This window comes from Dipodomys merriami, unplaced genomic scaffold, assembly GCF_024711535.1.
Source record: "Dipodomys merriami isolate MVZ:Mamm:240054 unplaced genomic scaffold, mDipMer1.0.p SCAF_10, whole genome shotgun sequence".
NCBI lineage: Eukaryota > Metazoa > Chordata > Mammalia > Rodentia > Heteromyidae > Dipodomys > Dipodomys merriami.
Window position 1 is genome coordinate 39,449,469 of NW_027202271.1, and position 16,714 is coordinate 39,466,182.

At 33.4% G+C, this 16,714-nt stretch overlaps 1 protein-coding gene across 5 annotated transcripts in view; it reads left to right on the forward strand.

The window, feature by feature from the left end:
• Positions 1-16,714, forward strand: part of Lrriq1 (leucine rich repeats and IQ motif containing 1) — a 149,605-nt gene that overhangs the window by 59,656 nt on the left and 73,235 nt on the right. For all 5 annotated transcript variants that reach the window (XM_069989392.1, XM_069989370.1, XM_069989399.1 and 2 more), the window contains exons 19-23: positions 3,270-3,359; positions 4,060-4,175; positions 4,656-4,751; positions 4,981-5,063; positions 13,640-13,741. In XM_069989392.1, coding sequence (XP_069845493.1) covers positions 3,270-3,359; positions 4,060-4,175; positions 4,656-4,751; positions 4,981-5,063; positions 13,640-13,741 — 487 coding nt within the window. The remainder of the gene's footprint in view (positions 1-3,269; positions 3,360-4,059; positions 4,176-4,655; positions 4,752-4,980; positions 5,064-13,639; positions 13,742-16,714) is intronic.

The following is a 16,714-nucleotide window of genomic DNA, read 5'->3' on the forward strand; positions in this document are numbered from 1 at the left end:
TATATACAAAAAACACAAAGATCCATTTTTTCAGTTTTCTGTGTATTTATGTACATTTCTGCACATAAAATGTAAACAACAAAAAAGCAAGGTTTTCTGACTTTAAGGTTTTCAAGGAAGAATACTCCTTCACCATCTGTATAAAGAGGTGAGAGATCACTGTGCTGCAGAGACCATGTCTAGCTGCAGAAGGAAAACATCTGAATTTCAGAGAACTTAAAGAGGAGGTGGTAAGGCAGGTGTTTTTTAGATAAAAAAAGTCAAGCTCCTTGCCTGAAAACTGTAGTCCATTGTCACAGACATTTGTGATACAACATGTTTCCTGTTGTGTTGCTTCCTTCAGATCTCCATGTCTTCATTTTAGGAGTTTTCATCAGTGTAAAAAAAAAAGTCATTTTATTCCAAAAGATATCTGCTGATATTGCTATGACTTAATCTGCATTGTCACTTATTTGTCATTCACAATTTTAATATACAACTCAAAGCTCTGAATCCTATTTGTCACTTTTGCATCAGATAGCATTTTTTTTAAATATAAGCAAACAATTTAGTTAAATTTATTTTGTTTCCATCATAAGGTAACAAAGCATTTCAGTTCCATAAGCCAATAGTATACTGAATTCATGATGTGGTTTACCAGGTCACTAACATTAGCAGTTTAAATGTATTACAAATGATTGGCAATATCATTTCATTTTTGAACAGAGATCAGGATTCAAAGTTGGCACCTGCTTCTTTCAATCATTGGCTAGTGTTCTACTAACTGAGCCTTGCCTGCAACCCTTGCAATAACTTTTTTAAAGTTATTTTTATTAACATCTATTAGTTATACAAGGGAAGTTACATTATGATATGTCTATACATGTATATGACATGACCTTGATCCCACTAATTCCCTTGCCCACTTTCTTTCATATCCCTTGTCCCTTCTTAAACAAATTCCACTCATTTTGAGATTCAATTTATATGCATATAAAATACTTCAACTTCCCTCCAATGCCTGTGTCATGACTTCCTTATCATTGTTTTTATTATTTTTATAAGTTTCCCCAAAGTAAAATGGGAAGTGACCTTCATGTCAATTTTTTATTTATCAATATGATAAATATTATATCAATGTGATAAATATCAATATGATGTTTTCTTTCATTGTAATGAACCTCCCTGAACTATAGCCACTGTTTCTGGACTGCCATTTTCAAACCTTTTCTTTTCTTCTGTGAGAATGAGAAAGAGGAACAGTAATGGTTCTGGTGTGAGCTCTTTCTCTGATTCTTTCCCTCTCTGAATCTTTTTACCTACATAATGCTGTATTTAGGAGTATAATTTTATACTTGGCCAATAAAGGTTATATGCTTACTATGTACAACATGTTTTGATTTGTTCAGTCACTATGAATTGTCTAAATACTGTTTCTTAGCCCATGAAATAACTTCCATTCTTACAATTTCTGTGGTAACTGAGCCATGTTTAAGAATAAAATATAGACCAGTGCCAGTGGCTCATGCCTGTCATCCTAGCTACTCAGGAGGCTGAGATCTGAGGATCGTGGTTCAAAGCCAGCCTAGGCAGGAAAGTCTGTGAGACTCTTATCTCCAATAAACAACTGGAAAACCAGAAGTGGAGCTGTGGTTCAAGTGACAGATGCTTGCCTTGAGCTGAAGGGTTGAGGGATAGTGCCCAGGTCCAGAGTTCAAGCCCCTTGACTGACAGAAGAAAAAAAAAGGATTAAATATATTGCTAGTGTAGTTATTATATTAATAAAACCAAGCTCTGGAACTTATTCTTCTTATCTAACTGACTATTTGCAATTCTTCAATGAGATATAATTGAGATATGTTAGAATCTCACAAATTAACTGACTAGGAGTTTTTCATCATTTTCAAACAACACAGATTTGATTTGATTTCCTGAGAATACCTAGAAAAAAAGTCTGTCATTGCAAGTCGTATTTATAGACAGCTTCATAATTCTCTTTCCAATATTCTTTTAAAAGCAGTTGAGAAGGGGGGTTGGGAGGGTGGCTTAGTGGTAGAGTGCTTGCCTTGCATGTCTGAGGCCCTGGGTTCAATTCCTCAGCACCACATAAGCAGAAAAAGCCAAAAGTGGCGCTGTGGCTCAAGTGGTAGAGTGCTAGTCTTGAGCTGAAGAGCTGAGGGACAGTGCCCAGGCCCAGAGTTCAGGTCCCCACGGCCGACCCCAAAAAAAAGGAAAATTAGTGACTTCTCACAATTTTTAATTAAAAATCAAAATATGTTTGCAGTCAGGAGGCTGAGTTCAAAGCCAGCCTGGGCAGGAAAGTCTGCGAGACTCTTATCTCCAATAAACCACTCGGAAAACTGGAAATGGTGCTATGGCTTGCCTTGAGCTGAAGACCTAAGGGACAGCACCCAGGCCCAGAGTTAAAATATATATATATATATATATATATAATATATATATATACAATTATATTTATATATATGTTTGTTCCCCTTATAACATTTTAAGAACAAAATAGCTGTTCATAATTTTTCCACAAAGATCCTCAGAAATTGATTATAGGCTTAGACAATACAGCTAATTAAATTTCATGATTATATCTTAAGTATAGAACACTATTAACTATGAAAAGTCATAATACATTTGAAATTTTATAAATGGAATAGAAATGTTTCAAGGAGAAGAAAGAAAAGGTTAAAAAGCAAAGATTTCAAATTTGAAGCTCAAACTTATTGTCATCTTCACATTTGGAAAGAATAATGATATAAGGAATGATGTTAAATGTATTTCTTCACCCACTACCATGGTCATGTTTTCCATCCACTCAGAAATGTTGTGATTTTTGAGGGTAAAAAAATGAATACTAAGAAAATGTAGCTTATTTTCAGTGTTTAAAGAAAAAAATGATACTAATGTTGACGCATAATTGGCCCTAACTTGCATTATAAAGCGCTAAGTGATGACTTTTTTAGACTTGACTCAGAATCAGTTATTAACACTTAAATACACAGAAAAAAAGCTGCATCTCATTTTTTAGAGCACCCAAATATCAAGTTTTCACTTTGTCCCAAACTTGGAGATGCAAAGACTTAACCTATTTTGTAGGGTGTTTGCATTAAATAGATGTATGTAATATCTCCTGTAACAATGGCAAGTAATAATGTCATATAAATGAAAACCCTATTTTACTTTGTCTATGCGTATAGTATAGTAGGGAATTTAAAAGCAAGCTTAGTAAAATGGATGCAAACTAAATTTTGAACCTTCTCTTGTCATTATTTATGCAGGCTGCCTCAGATAAAGAATGGCTAGCTGTAGATTCAACCCACTTCCCTTCACAAACACTGCTCCTCCCAAACCAGCTGCATTGGCCAAAGGTAACATGTCATGGAAACTTCTGAGGGCTCAATCTTTGCTCCTTTCTTAAGGTTATGCTGCGCTGCAGTGATTAATAATATGGTTTATTGACTTGAAAAACATAATTACTTTTAGAAGCTTTGGACTTCCTCCTCATCCCAGATGTAATTTTTCATGTAGCTTTTCTCTCGCTTACTTCTAGGTTTTTTTTTTTCTTCTTCTTCTTCTTTTTCTTCTTTTTTCTTTTCTTTATTTTGGATTTCTTTCAACACTTTATTTCACAGTAGCAAAAAGAAAAAAAAGATATGCTTCAGCTGCATAGTTGGCAGACTAAAATCACTAGTTGACAGCACTTTAAAAATACCAAAATATGCATTAAGAGGGCAGCAGCTGAAGATTCTCAGTCAGAGGTCAATGGTCTGTAATATCTGTGATTTATTTGATAATCTTTGAAGTTTTTGTTTTCTGAGATTTTTTAAGATCTTCACAATTAATCATTTTATACATGTGAGCTACACTTTTTTTTAAATAAAATATATTCTTCACCCTTAAAACAAAGACCTTTTATGTTTACCCAGAAATTATATTTTATATCATTTTAATTTTATGTTTCTCTTTTGAGGATCCTTGATACTATGCAAGTAACAGGATAAAAATGCTAGAACTTTTCAGCTTGCTTTATGCTAATTTATCCATTTTATTGTTTTTTTTCCTGACCAGAATTCTGTAGCCTTGAAACATGATGATGCCTCCCTTAATTTTCCAAGTTATGCTGCACAAGCAGGGTCATGTCATGAGAAAGAAAATGTGTTTTCACACACACATTTAAATAGCAAGTAAGTTGAATGTTCTTTTAAGGATCAACTGCTTTGTAACAAAAATGGATACAAATATGTTTAGAAGATGGCATTTAATGTTTAAAAAAAATCATGTTTTTATGGATTTTGAAGTATAAGGGAAATGTGTGAAATCGATGCACCAAAGCAATTTGCAAAACTTTTGGCTTGGAAAAAGTTAATCCAGCTAGCTGGTGTAAACAAGTAGATCTGTACGGGTTTGCAGGTAGATTTAAAGATGAAAATAAAAATCTCAGTGCTACATTGCTTTCAGCAATAGGAGTGAAATATGCCTCAAGTAATTGTAATGTAAACATTTTAAATTAATGGCAGGCTTTTTATTACTTTTCAAGATAAAGCTCTTCTGCAACTTACATGGATTTTACTTCCAAGTTTGAAACAACATAAACAGCTTGTTGTTTTTTTTTAAGTGCTGATATGCTCTGCTGATCCAGTTAAGTCATTTATTTCTATTGCCAGATCAGAAAACAGTTCTTTATCCCAGACACCTGAATCAAGAACAAGTAGGAAGAGCTTGCTAAAATCTGAAAAAGAAGAGAAAATTTCAGAAGAATGGTATGCAGTTTATTTTACAAAAAAAACATATTAAGAATGTGTCCAGGGGAGATATTCTTTTAGTATTAAAGAATATTTGTACTGTTTTTTAAGAAGCTAAGTATTAAATTAATCAGGGGTTTGTTTTAAGAGAGTATAAACTTATTTTAGCATATCATTCGGTCACGTACGTATACTGACATATATCCCCACATCTCAATATGTCCTGGATATTTTTATCTTTCACCAGGGGCTTCAAGGAAATTTCTACTGCACAGCAAATGCTCAAGAGGGCACAGAAGATGAAATCAAAGACAGTGAAGAAAAAATTAGGTGAGTGGTTAATGCTCTTCGAATAATAATTATCTGTTATATTGAAGATAAGTTCTTTTAAAATATATTTAAGAGTCTGTTTAATAAGAGCAGAAATGAATGCACATATGACTATGTCTAAAGATAATGATTTGAAAAAGCTTCACTTTTAGAGAATTGCATTCAATGATTTATTATACTCTAATTTTCTAAAAAACAAATCCCTCTCTTATCTACTTTGCTATGGGCTTTGCTTTCTGCTGCATACTATGAGAGTATATTTGAATTAGTTTCTGACCTGGTTTATTTGGGAAAACGTTGAATCTAGAAAGCATCTGTTTCATGTGTTTAATTGAGAGTTCTTAAATGACCTCATTATTCAATAAATACATCAGTTTTGTGGATTTTTGCTATAAAGACTTCACAACTTGATACCTTGGAAAAGAAGCATAATTTATGTTCTTTATGATTATGAAGAATTTGGGAACCATTCAAAGGCATCCTTTCCCTTATCCTACTTGCCAAGACAGTCTTCAAAGCATTTGACTTTCTTTGGACACTGCTCATCATTTAAGCATAATTACTTAATACAAGGAGCAGTTTATATATGCCAAAGCAGAGAATGGGAAGTTATTATTCAATATCATAACTTAAAATGATTTGTAAAGTATTTACATATTGCACAAAACTTTCCATTTTCTTTTACCTTTCTAAACTTATGCCCATATAAGCTCAATATAAGTAACATGATTTTTTAAAATCCTGTTTGTTCATCACAAGATTAATTTATTCTTATCCTATATTTCTAGTTTTTATACAAGTACAAATAAATATTCAAATGTTTTATCCTGATTGTGCTTCCTATTTATCATTTTAAATTACTAATTCAATAGAATTCTAAAACATATTTGTATTATCATTTTTAAAAAGGATATAAAGCAAAATGTTTATTTCCAATGATTAATTTATCATTTGGCTTATCATCAATTGGCCATTGATAAATCACCAGTGATTCATTTCATTCTTTCGTTGATGTTATACAACAGACCTTAATCTCCTTAAGATAACACATTTTATTGTATAGTATATTTTTTCTTTTTGAGATAAGTATTATACTGTTTGATATTACTTATTTTTTATTGTGCACCAGAATTTTATCACAATTAAAATACAGAAAAAATGAAGCATTTTACAGGAAAACATAAATCATAACTGAGATTTTATCTGCTACCCTCTCATTTTACAAACTCCAACCGCGTTCATCAGAGTTCTGTGAACTGAGTGCTATCTGGTGCTTGCAGATGCAACCGGATACCCCTAGCAATACGGAAACGCTGTCATTTCAGGGATATGGGAGTCAGTATAGAAAGTAGAGGTAGTCTGAATTCTTTTATTTCTTTGACATCTATTTCTTCCCATCTTCAAGACTTTCCAAAAACATAGCTGTTTTGAAAATAAGAGAAAATTCTGAATTTCCTGGGACAAATTCAAATATTCAAAAATTAAAGTGTTTTAAGATGGACTCAGCTAATATTGTCTCCATAATGATTACCTAGTTATATTCAACAAACTCGCTAAATCTATTTTAACAAATCTATTTTTTACTTCTTTATTGAGAATACGTGCTTACATAAATTTCACATTATTTTGGGACAGTGATACTTAGCTAAAGTCACAAACACATTTTTACGTTCTCATGGTGGATCGTCATTATCATTGTCTATAAAGCTTAGAACTCTACAAACTTTGACAATACAACTATTTCTTCCAAATCTAGTAACAAGTACATTTCTTTCCTTTTGCTCAGTGTAAGTTGTTCCCTCTTTCTCTCTCATTCCCTCCCTTCCATCGCTGCCCTTGAGTTTGCTTCGTTCACGTTCATCAATGTCCAGTGCAGCTGACAGGCCCCTCTGCTGAAGAAATCTATTTTAACAATATATTTGGTAGTATTTTCCGTAGTTCTCAGCAGTAAGGCTAAGAAAAAAAAAAAAAACTTGTCAGTTTTCCCACATGAATCTCTCTTTGGAATTACATAGGACTTCCTTGCTAATTTGTATTTTTGTTTTAGTGAAATACTTTTTTGATAAATGAGTGTCGTGAATAGTACATTTAAGGAAAACACTCAATAGCACATATAAATACTGTGGCGTTAATGGTCACAGACAGATCCAATTAGATATGAAAGAAACTTCTTTTCATCAGTCACAAGGGGGCATGGTAGGGTAACAAATAAAAAGGCATAACCAACTTTCTGCCTCGCTGAAAATCCAGGATGACAACTGTGCCATTGACAGGGAATTACTAACTACATGACTAATCACATCCTTCTCAGTATGTGTGATTTTGAGACCCTAAGCTATACTTTTGTTTTGCTTTGTTTCACCAAAATAAGATTAATGAAACAAAAGCATGAAAATATCTGAATCCCTAACTATACAATTTAAGAGAGTGTTGTATTCTCCTCCCTATTCTCCTCTACTCCCTGCTCACAACACACAGACTATAAATGTTAACAGATGACTGAAGATGAAAGAGAGAATAAAATCTGAGGGGGCCCTCTCCAGTTATCACAGTTTATTTATCTTCTAGTAATTGGGATGATGTAGCATTTATGTCTTTTTCTTTGATCTGTGAGTAAATCATCAAAAATTCCACTCTGTGTTGTCTTTTTAAAAAAAATTTAAACGTTTTCTACTACCTTCCTTATTATATAATTCAATTTGTATTGCAAATTTGTTTGAATCTGTCCAAGGTAAGTCCCACACTTAAAACTTTCTATTTACTAATAAGCTGAAATGGCATCTTCAATGTTTAAAAGCTTACAAGTACATTTACAGTTATGTAAAAGCTTACAAGTACATTTTTAAAATAGATGAACATAATAAGTACCTCTTACTTGGAAAACTTAGCTTCAAAATTTCAAGCCACCAGGGGGCAATGTTGTCTATAAAACTGCCAATTCCTTTGAGGCAGAGAGGGTGGAGAGAGAGAAGCTAATTAAATTGGGCGAAGTACATCACACAGTCTTAACAAAACAGCGATCCTTGAGAATGAACACACAGTGTGGATGCTTAGTTCAAGTTATCTGCCATGAAAAGTATAGGACAAGTTGCTTAATAGTAAACCCTTCTTAACATTTGGTTTAATGAGGCATATGAGACAACAATAATTTAAAGTGAGAGTGAAAATAAGGCAAAAGGTAGTCGCTCAATTAATTTAAGAAAGCAAGTTTGAATGGGAGGAGCTGCAGGTAGAGAAGGAAGTAGTTAAGAAAGCAAAGTGTTTGCTGCAAGAACCTGAGGATACAGGGGTTGTAGACAGTTGTTAGGGAAGACTCAGGACTGATCTTTTTTTTTGCGGGGGGGAGAGCGGGGTCCAGTCGTGGGGCCTGAACTCTGGGCCTGGGCACTGTCCGTCAGCTCTTCAGCTCAAGGCTAGTGCTCTACTACTTTAACCACAGCGCCACTTCTGTCTTTTTCTTCTTGTGTGGTGCTAAGGAATGGAACCCAGGGCCTCATGCATGCAAGGCAAGCGCTCTACCACTGAGCCACCTTCCCAGCCCAGGACTGATCATTTCTATTGGCATAAGTGAAGCCATTTTCTTTAAAGAGAAGGAGAAGAGGACTTATAGGACAGAAGAAAGGAGAATTAACTGGAAGTCAAAGGATGAAGTAAAAAATTGTGAAGACTTTATCACAATTTATTTAGTTTATGTTTAAATTACAGTAATTTTTTTTGTCCTTCAGTAAATAATTGCTTTTTCCTTCCTAATAATGACTGGTCTTCCTTTTGTGGGTTGTTTGTTTGTGTTACCTGATGTCATGTGATGACCTGCACTGGAATTTAACAGATAATGAGACAAATTTAGATTTCAGTATTTCACTGAAAATGATCATGTATAAAGCACGAGTAACAGGTTTATTAAAAACATGCAGGGTCAATAACCTAAGGGTAGTGTGCATAATTGGTAGCCAGACTAAGATGAACTGGATATGGAAAGGGAGTGGGTGGTTGATTCTTAAGTAGAGCATGCTTTAGAGGGCAGAAATCTGAATGTAGAGATTAATGGCCAAGAACAGCTAGGAAGTACTTCAATGTGAAGAACATGGACACAATATACTTTTCTTATATTTATACATATCAAATTTAAATATCCATGGAGAAAAGAGAAGGCAACATTAAACAGAGAAGGTCAATTTAGTTGAGAAGGCAGGACTACGAGGAAGGAGAAAAAATGTCTTTTCAACTTTGTGACACAATGCCTAATCCCCAGTGATCATTCCATACATATATTGCTTTTATTTTAATAAAGAGAATAGCTTGAACTGTTTTTAATCATAGTCAAGAATTAAGCCAGGTAGAAAATTCATAAGGGCTAAGTAGCTTTTGCACTGGAGGAATTCAATTGGTTTTCAAATGTAAGGAATTTCAAGTGAATGGATCACAAAGAAACAAGATGGAAAATTTCAGAAAAAAATGAACTAATAAAATCCATCAGAAGTAAGAAGGCTGAGACTACTTGTTTCTCATTGAATTCCTAGATTCTACTGCCAGGCCCAGTAGTAGCTTGTAAACATTCGATGAATAAATGCTAACTAAACTGGCTAAAAGCCACTAATATCCTTTTCACAGTGTAAATATATAAGTTTATATTTAGGAAAGTGAACTGTAAACAATATGCTTTATGACAAAGAGACCTTATTATTCAAACTGAGCTTAAAATTTTATTTATTTATTGGTGTTGGTCCTGGGTCTTGAACTCAGGGCCTGGATGCTGTCCTCAAGCTTCTTGTGCTCTACCTCTTGAATCGTTGCTCTTCTCCTGACGTTTTGGTAGTTTACTGGAGATAAGAATATCATGCATGGGCTGGGAAGTTGGCTCAGTGGTAGAGCCCTTGCCTTGCATGCCTGAGGCCCTGGGCTCGATTCCTCAGCACCACATAAGCAAAAAGAAAAAAGCCCGAAGTGGTGCTGTGGCTCAAATGGCAGAGTGCTAGTCTTGAGCTGAAGAGCTGAGGGACAGTGCCCAAGCCCAGAGTTCAGGCCCCACGACCGGACCCAAAAAAAAAAAAAAAAAAAAAAAAAGAATATCATGCATGAAATTTCTAGCACTGGCTAACTTCAAATAGTGATCTTCTGATCTCAGTCTCCAGAGTAGCTAGGATTGCAGATGTAAGGTACTAGTGCCCATTTAGCATGAAATTTTAGAGCTCTGCTTTAAAATGGGTAATGGCAATTAAGTTTTGTGTGCCAGTCCTGAGGCTTGAACTAACAGTGGGGCATTGTACCTGATCTTAGTTTGCTCAAGGCTAGCACTCTATCACTTGAGCCATAGGTCATCTTCCAGCACTTTTACAGGGCAATTGGATGAGATTTTCCTGCCTAGGCTAGCATCGAATCTCAATCCTTAAATCTAAGCCTCCTGAAAAGCTAGGATTACAGGTATGAGCCACTGGTGCCAGTCTCAATAACAGATAATTTTATGTAAAGCAATGGATATGATATGAATTAATTAAAACTAAGATTGTAGAAACAAAGAAAGGATCATGCAAATGATGAAATATTCTCATTGATAGTCGATTGCCAAAAAAAAAAGTTACTCAAAAACAGATAGCAGAGCCAAACATACAATGGTAATTTAAATTACTTACCTCAGCTTTTCTTGAAATACTTTTTTATATATGCTTGCTTATACATACATATATGTGTGTGTGTATATATATATGCTGCCTGGTACTGAGCAATTTCTATAAGGAGATACAATAATTTTTTGTAAATCAATATAGATCTGTTATTGCTGATCACTGTTGTATAAACACAATAAAAAGCTGACTTGCAAAAATATGTAAGTGGCATGTTTTAATAGCCTTATCTACACACTATATCTAGTGTTTTATATACAATGGTATTTCTGGGGACTATCAAACATCAAGTTACTTTCCCCCTCTAAATTATTATGTTTTTTTCTTCTTATCATTATCCCTTTGTGATTTCAATTTGGTTTTATATAAGCTTAAGATGATGCAATCAGACTTTTGAAATAAAAAATATTATAATATAGCACTTTCTGTGTGCTCTTGTAGAATAAAGTTGTTTCATTGAGTAAATTGGGCTGGACAACTTTTCTAAATATTTTATATGTGTTGAATTATTTGATCTTGATAATAGCATGAGGAAAGTGTTCTTGTTATCCCTGTTTTACATTTAAAGAAATCAAGTCATGGAAACATTTTCCAAGGAAGTGCCAAAAACATGTAAAAAAAATCCATTGCTTTTGTTCATAATGCTTTATTTAAAAAGGAGGATCCAATTATGGGGCCATCCATCAATTTCTTATATGTCCTATATATTTTTTGAAGGAGGTATAGTATTTTTCAAGAATAAGAGTTGAAAGTGATACCATTGACTAAATTGTAATTATATTTGTTAGCTGCTGTTTGCTCCAGATCCACACTTGGGTGGAAATGAGGCTTTGCTCTGCATGTATCACTTCATTAACTCACAGTAATACTGGAAAGTCAATTTTATCCCTTCTCTGAGCTTTGCATTTACTAAGATGGTGTTCTTGCCCTTAAAGCCACGTCTACAGTGAAGTCAATGTTACCTCTGTTGGAAAAAGACAGCGGAAAGTGAGCTCAATTGGTTCAGTCATACAGCTAGTAAAAGTTGGAACTAGAATACAATGCAGTTTTTGTTGAATTGTACTATCATTTCTCAGAAAACAAGTAGACTCAACGGGGAGTTAAGAAGAAAAGACTATCAAGATGGCAATAAGGTATCACAGCAAGTTTAAAGGTCCCACACAATTTGCCATTCCATGACACAAAGACTTTTCTGATTGACTAGTGCTTCTTTGCCATCCTAATATGTTATTTAAGTGATTTAGATGATCATTAAAGTCCATTCTATAAAACGCATACACATATTTTATTATTATTATTATTACTGATCATTTATGTTGAATTTATATAGAAACCTCACACCATAACACCTTACATCAAACATATATATGGAATATGCCCCCAAATTGACTATCTTCCCAATCATAAATATAATGTCTGTGAATAAATAAATCTTATTTAGAAAGGATAAAATATTGTCAGAAGGCTAAAAAATAATAATCAGATTGTCCATCATGAATTATCACAGCAAATGGTATTACTTCTGACTCTCTACTATGCTTTCTAAAAATCCATGCTACTTTACCACTAAATTAAAATATGTAGTTTGTTGTTTTTATTTTAAATCTTGTTCCAGTCGCATATTCAATTGTTCTATAGTAGCTTTGATATTAATCAAAGAGTGTAAGATTTATTTTAATTTTTGTATGACCCTATGAAAATTTATGTTGCCCTGAATTGTAGTTTTATGTAACCCTTCTATACATGGATAACTCAGGCTTGGAAGGTGGCTTAGTGGTAGAGTGCTTGCCTTGCATGCATGAGGCCCTGTGTTCAGTTCCTCAGCACCACTTAAGCAGAAAAAAACAGAATAGCACTGTGGTTCAAGTGGTAGAGTGCTCGTATTGAGCTGAAGGACAGAATCTAGACCCAGAGTTCAAGCCCATGACTGATGTGGGGGGGGGGGGGGCGGGAAGCATAACTCTCCACTCTTCATTTCACTCATTGGGCACTTAATATCATTATCTTTTCTTGAAGTTCTTCATCAAAAACTCCATGCAGGTATAACAAATCTCCCTCTTTTTATATTTCATAGAGTCATTTACCACCAACCAAACATTATAGGATCTTATATTTACATCATTCTATTTTAAAAACAAATTGATTTAGAGTATTTCCCACTTTAAAATTAGCAAATGTGTACATGTTCTTTGTTATTTAAAGATAATACAACAGGGCAAAAGAAGAAACCTTTGGGGGCTGGGAAGGTGGCTCAGTGGTAGAGTGCTTGCCTTGCATGCCTGAGGCCCTGGGTTCGATTCCTCAGCACCACATTAAGCAAAAAGAAAAAAGCCGGAAGTGGCGCTGTGGCTCAAGTGGTAGAGCGCTAGCCTTGAGCTGAAGAGCTGAGGGACAGCGCCCAGGCCCAGAGTTCAGGCCCCACGACCGGACCCCAAAAAAAAAAAAAAAAAAAGAAACCTTTGTCCTATGTGTAAAATAAGTGAAAATCTTTTTTATGGCTTCTTAGTTCCTTAATTTGTCTTGTTTCCATCTCTTATATCTCTCTATAGTTTAGAGAGGAAAAGGTAGGGTATTTTTTCTTGTAGTAAGAGCTTTTATTTAGTTTTGTGGTTGAAAAGAATCAGCAATATAAGTAAGACATTAAAATAATAAGCAATAAAGCAACTGCTCAAATAGAGAGGTGATGATGTCAAAACAGGAAAGTTTACATGGAGTTTATACATTATTTGTAATTTTGTCATTTATGTTAAACACTGGGTCTGTATTCAAATCAGAATGTATGCAAGATTGGCTACCTTTTTTTATATTACCTAGTTTAAAACTACATTATCTGCAATTTCATAGAGCATTATGGAATAGATATTGTTTTAAATATCACAACAAAAGAAATATATTGTCATTTCAGAGAAGGTATGACCTGGAATTGATCTTTCTTTTCTTTCTCTTTGGGTTTAGATCCTACTTTGCGCCTAGCATTATTCAAAAATAGTGCAAATAAAGTTTCTGTTAAAACACCGATGAAGAAGGGACAGCCCCCCAGACAAAGTTACTTTGAAGGTAAGATTTAAAAACAAATAACACAGAAATGGGGGAATGATAATAATATAATTTGTATTTAAAGTATTTTAATACTTAATAAGTCCTAAATTGAAAATATGAAAACATATGTACATATACTTCAATAAAAGCTGGGAATATATTTCTGAAAGCTCAAATAACATTTGAATGTCTTGGTATACTTGTATAGTGAGAGCATTTGCATCAATGCATATAAATATTTAAAGTTCTGAATAGTTCATGTGAAAATCTTAAATAGTAGCCTAAGCATTATTAATATTATATATACATATTACAGAAAAATGCTATTAGCCTTGAAGTAATAAAATCTTAAAATAATACTCTAGTATATTTACTGCAATATGTACAAATTACATTAAATACTCTAAATAACTCTCTGGGATTGTAAACAAAGTACAACATTGAAAGTTACCCAACAAATATTTGGAATTAAGGATTTGCACATCTAGTTGGCAGATTATCCTTCTCACTGCCATATTCAGAGAATTATGGTCTTGTATTATTAAATAGAAATATTTAAATGCAATAGAACCACAAATAATATGTTAAGCAATTGCTTTCTTTTTAATGTTAAGAGTTTATCTTAACCTATATTTTAAGATAGCAATTTCTAATAGAAAAAAAAATACATTTGAACAGAAAGCAACTATTTAGGACTTTCAAAAGTTCTTATGTAAACTTCCAAGAAATTTTAAATTTATGAAACCATAGCCTGATTGAAAACAGATATATTTCCTACGCATAACAGATATATTTCCATTAGTAATGTCTAAAACTAAGTTTGGTAGCTAACAAATTTATATTGTTTGGTGGTAATTATGGAAGTAAGGGTAGAAGATGTGCTATGTGATGTTATCCTAAAGTTATCCTAGAAGAACAAATTGTTGGTGGTGCAAATTGTTGGAATTTTTGCTGGAATTGTTGGATCAAAAGATGAGGGTGGTTTATTTTATTAATCTTTAACATTTTACATAGCAGAACATGTTTAAAATATGGTAGCAATAAAAGGTGTCAACACTCCATATTATTTCAAGGAATATTCATGAGTTCGTATTTTATATAATTATAGTATATTTCCAGTATAAAAATAAGGCTTGACATTTAATGAGAATTTGTTTCCTTGTTTTCATAATATTTTCACTATTCTACTGTTTTTAAAAGAAAGGGTAGAAATTCTGTTATAATCAATAGCTCTACAGGTATTACCTGTAAAATGGAAATATTGTTCCTGTAGGCAGGAAATGGTTTGGAAATAAAACACTTAGTTCTGATGAGTCTTCGAATCAGAAAGAAGAGAGCTATCCTAACATATTCTATTGCATTCTCTTTTCTTCTATGAAAAATGAAGCTATCTTGTTAGAATAGTATAGTACTATTAGTATAGTATAGTACTATTAGTACTATAGTATAGTACATACACACAGCAAATTTCTGAACTCATATACCATGGTAACATAGTACAAAGTAGGATTTAAAAAAAATGGCCTATAGACTATAAGCATCTCCTTCTAAGCTTTATAAATGAGGTTTATTGGGGGTTTTTGGTTTACTTTCTCCTATGTGCGATGTGTTTAGTTTTTACTGTTTTGTTTCATATCTTGTTTAGTTGGGATTTTTGAAAACCCCAGTGTGTTTAGCATTTCATTTATTTCACTGAATGAACTTTATATTTGTACCAGATTTCCTTCCTAGTGAGTAGTACTTATGATTGTTTCTTTAAGGCTTCACAAATAATGCTGTACCTAAATGATATTTTCTCCAGTTAATGGCTTTATTTTTGCCTTTAATTTAAGAAGAAATGAGTGAATTAAAATAATTTTCTCATTCTTGGCTAGGGTACAACCATGTTATCTTTACCTGCTGTTCTTGTCTCACCCACCCCCTGGGCCCATACTCATTTTTGTGCCACAGACCCTCCTTAGCTGTTCAGTACAAAGTACATTTTGAAGGCAGCTCTTTTATGACACAATGCACATGTTATATCGTAGACTCTTAAGCACACCTGAATGGATTTTAAAATTGCATAATCATCTGCAGAATATTGCAGCAACTTTTCCTTAAAAAATCAAATGAAATGAATAATCACTCATGTAAAGGGAATAATCACTCATGAGGGAAGTCAAAATTAAATTTTGCTGTAGGCAGGTTCACATTAAGTAACTCCATAAATAATGGTATCTCAGGACAATGGTATGTCAGATTGCCTTCACATTACTTTGATTTTGTTGCTATTATATCATAGTACTACTTAAGTATTCTTTCTATAATTCCAGTTTATTTTAAAGCAGTATTATTTGCTTCTCTGAAAAAATAACATTCTCTACTTGCAGTTGTGATCATGTGATTTTGTTGGTTATTACAAACTCTGTTTAAAGATTTTTTTTTTGACTTTTATCTGGATGTCACTAGCAAGACAGAAAAGATAGGGATATAATCTGTGTCAAGGTTGAAAAGTGTACTTATAGCTGAGGAAGACTTGGCATGAAGTAGATTACATTAAATTCTGAAAAGCAAAGAATACTACTTTAATTATGTGTTATATATTTTGATGAAGTGTGGACCAGTTTTTGACCTTTAATCTAGTCTACATTGGAGGCATACAGGTTAACAGAGTAACCCTATGCATGTGCCACGGGAACTTTGCAGGTTTAACATTGAATTGCTTTTCTTGTTCATTTGCTTGTAGTAAAGTATCTTCCTTGAGTTGCCTTTTGTTATCACCTATAATTCTTTCTTACTACCTGTCTTGTCTTTGCATATCTGATCTTAAGTCTTGAAACACTTTGTTATTACCTGTACAGTTTAAATTTCAAATGTCTTTTTTTTTCAGTTCGAAGTGTGAAACCTTGATAGCACTCTTCTTTATGTATCTCTGGTCCCAGACCAAGCATAGTTGTATGAATATAAGCCTATGTGCTGATACACCCTGGAATTTAACTAACACAGCTTGAA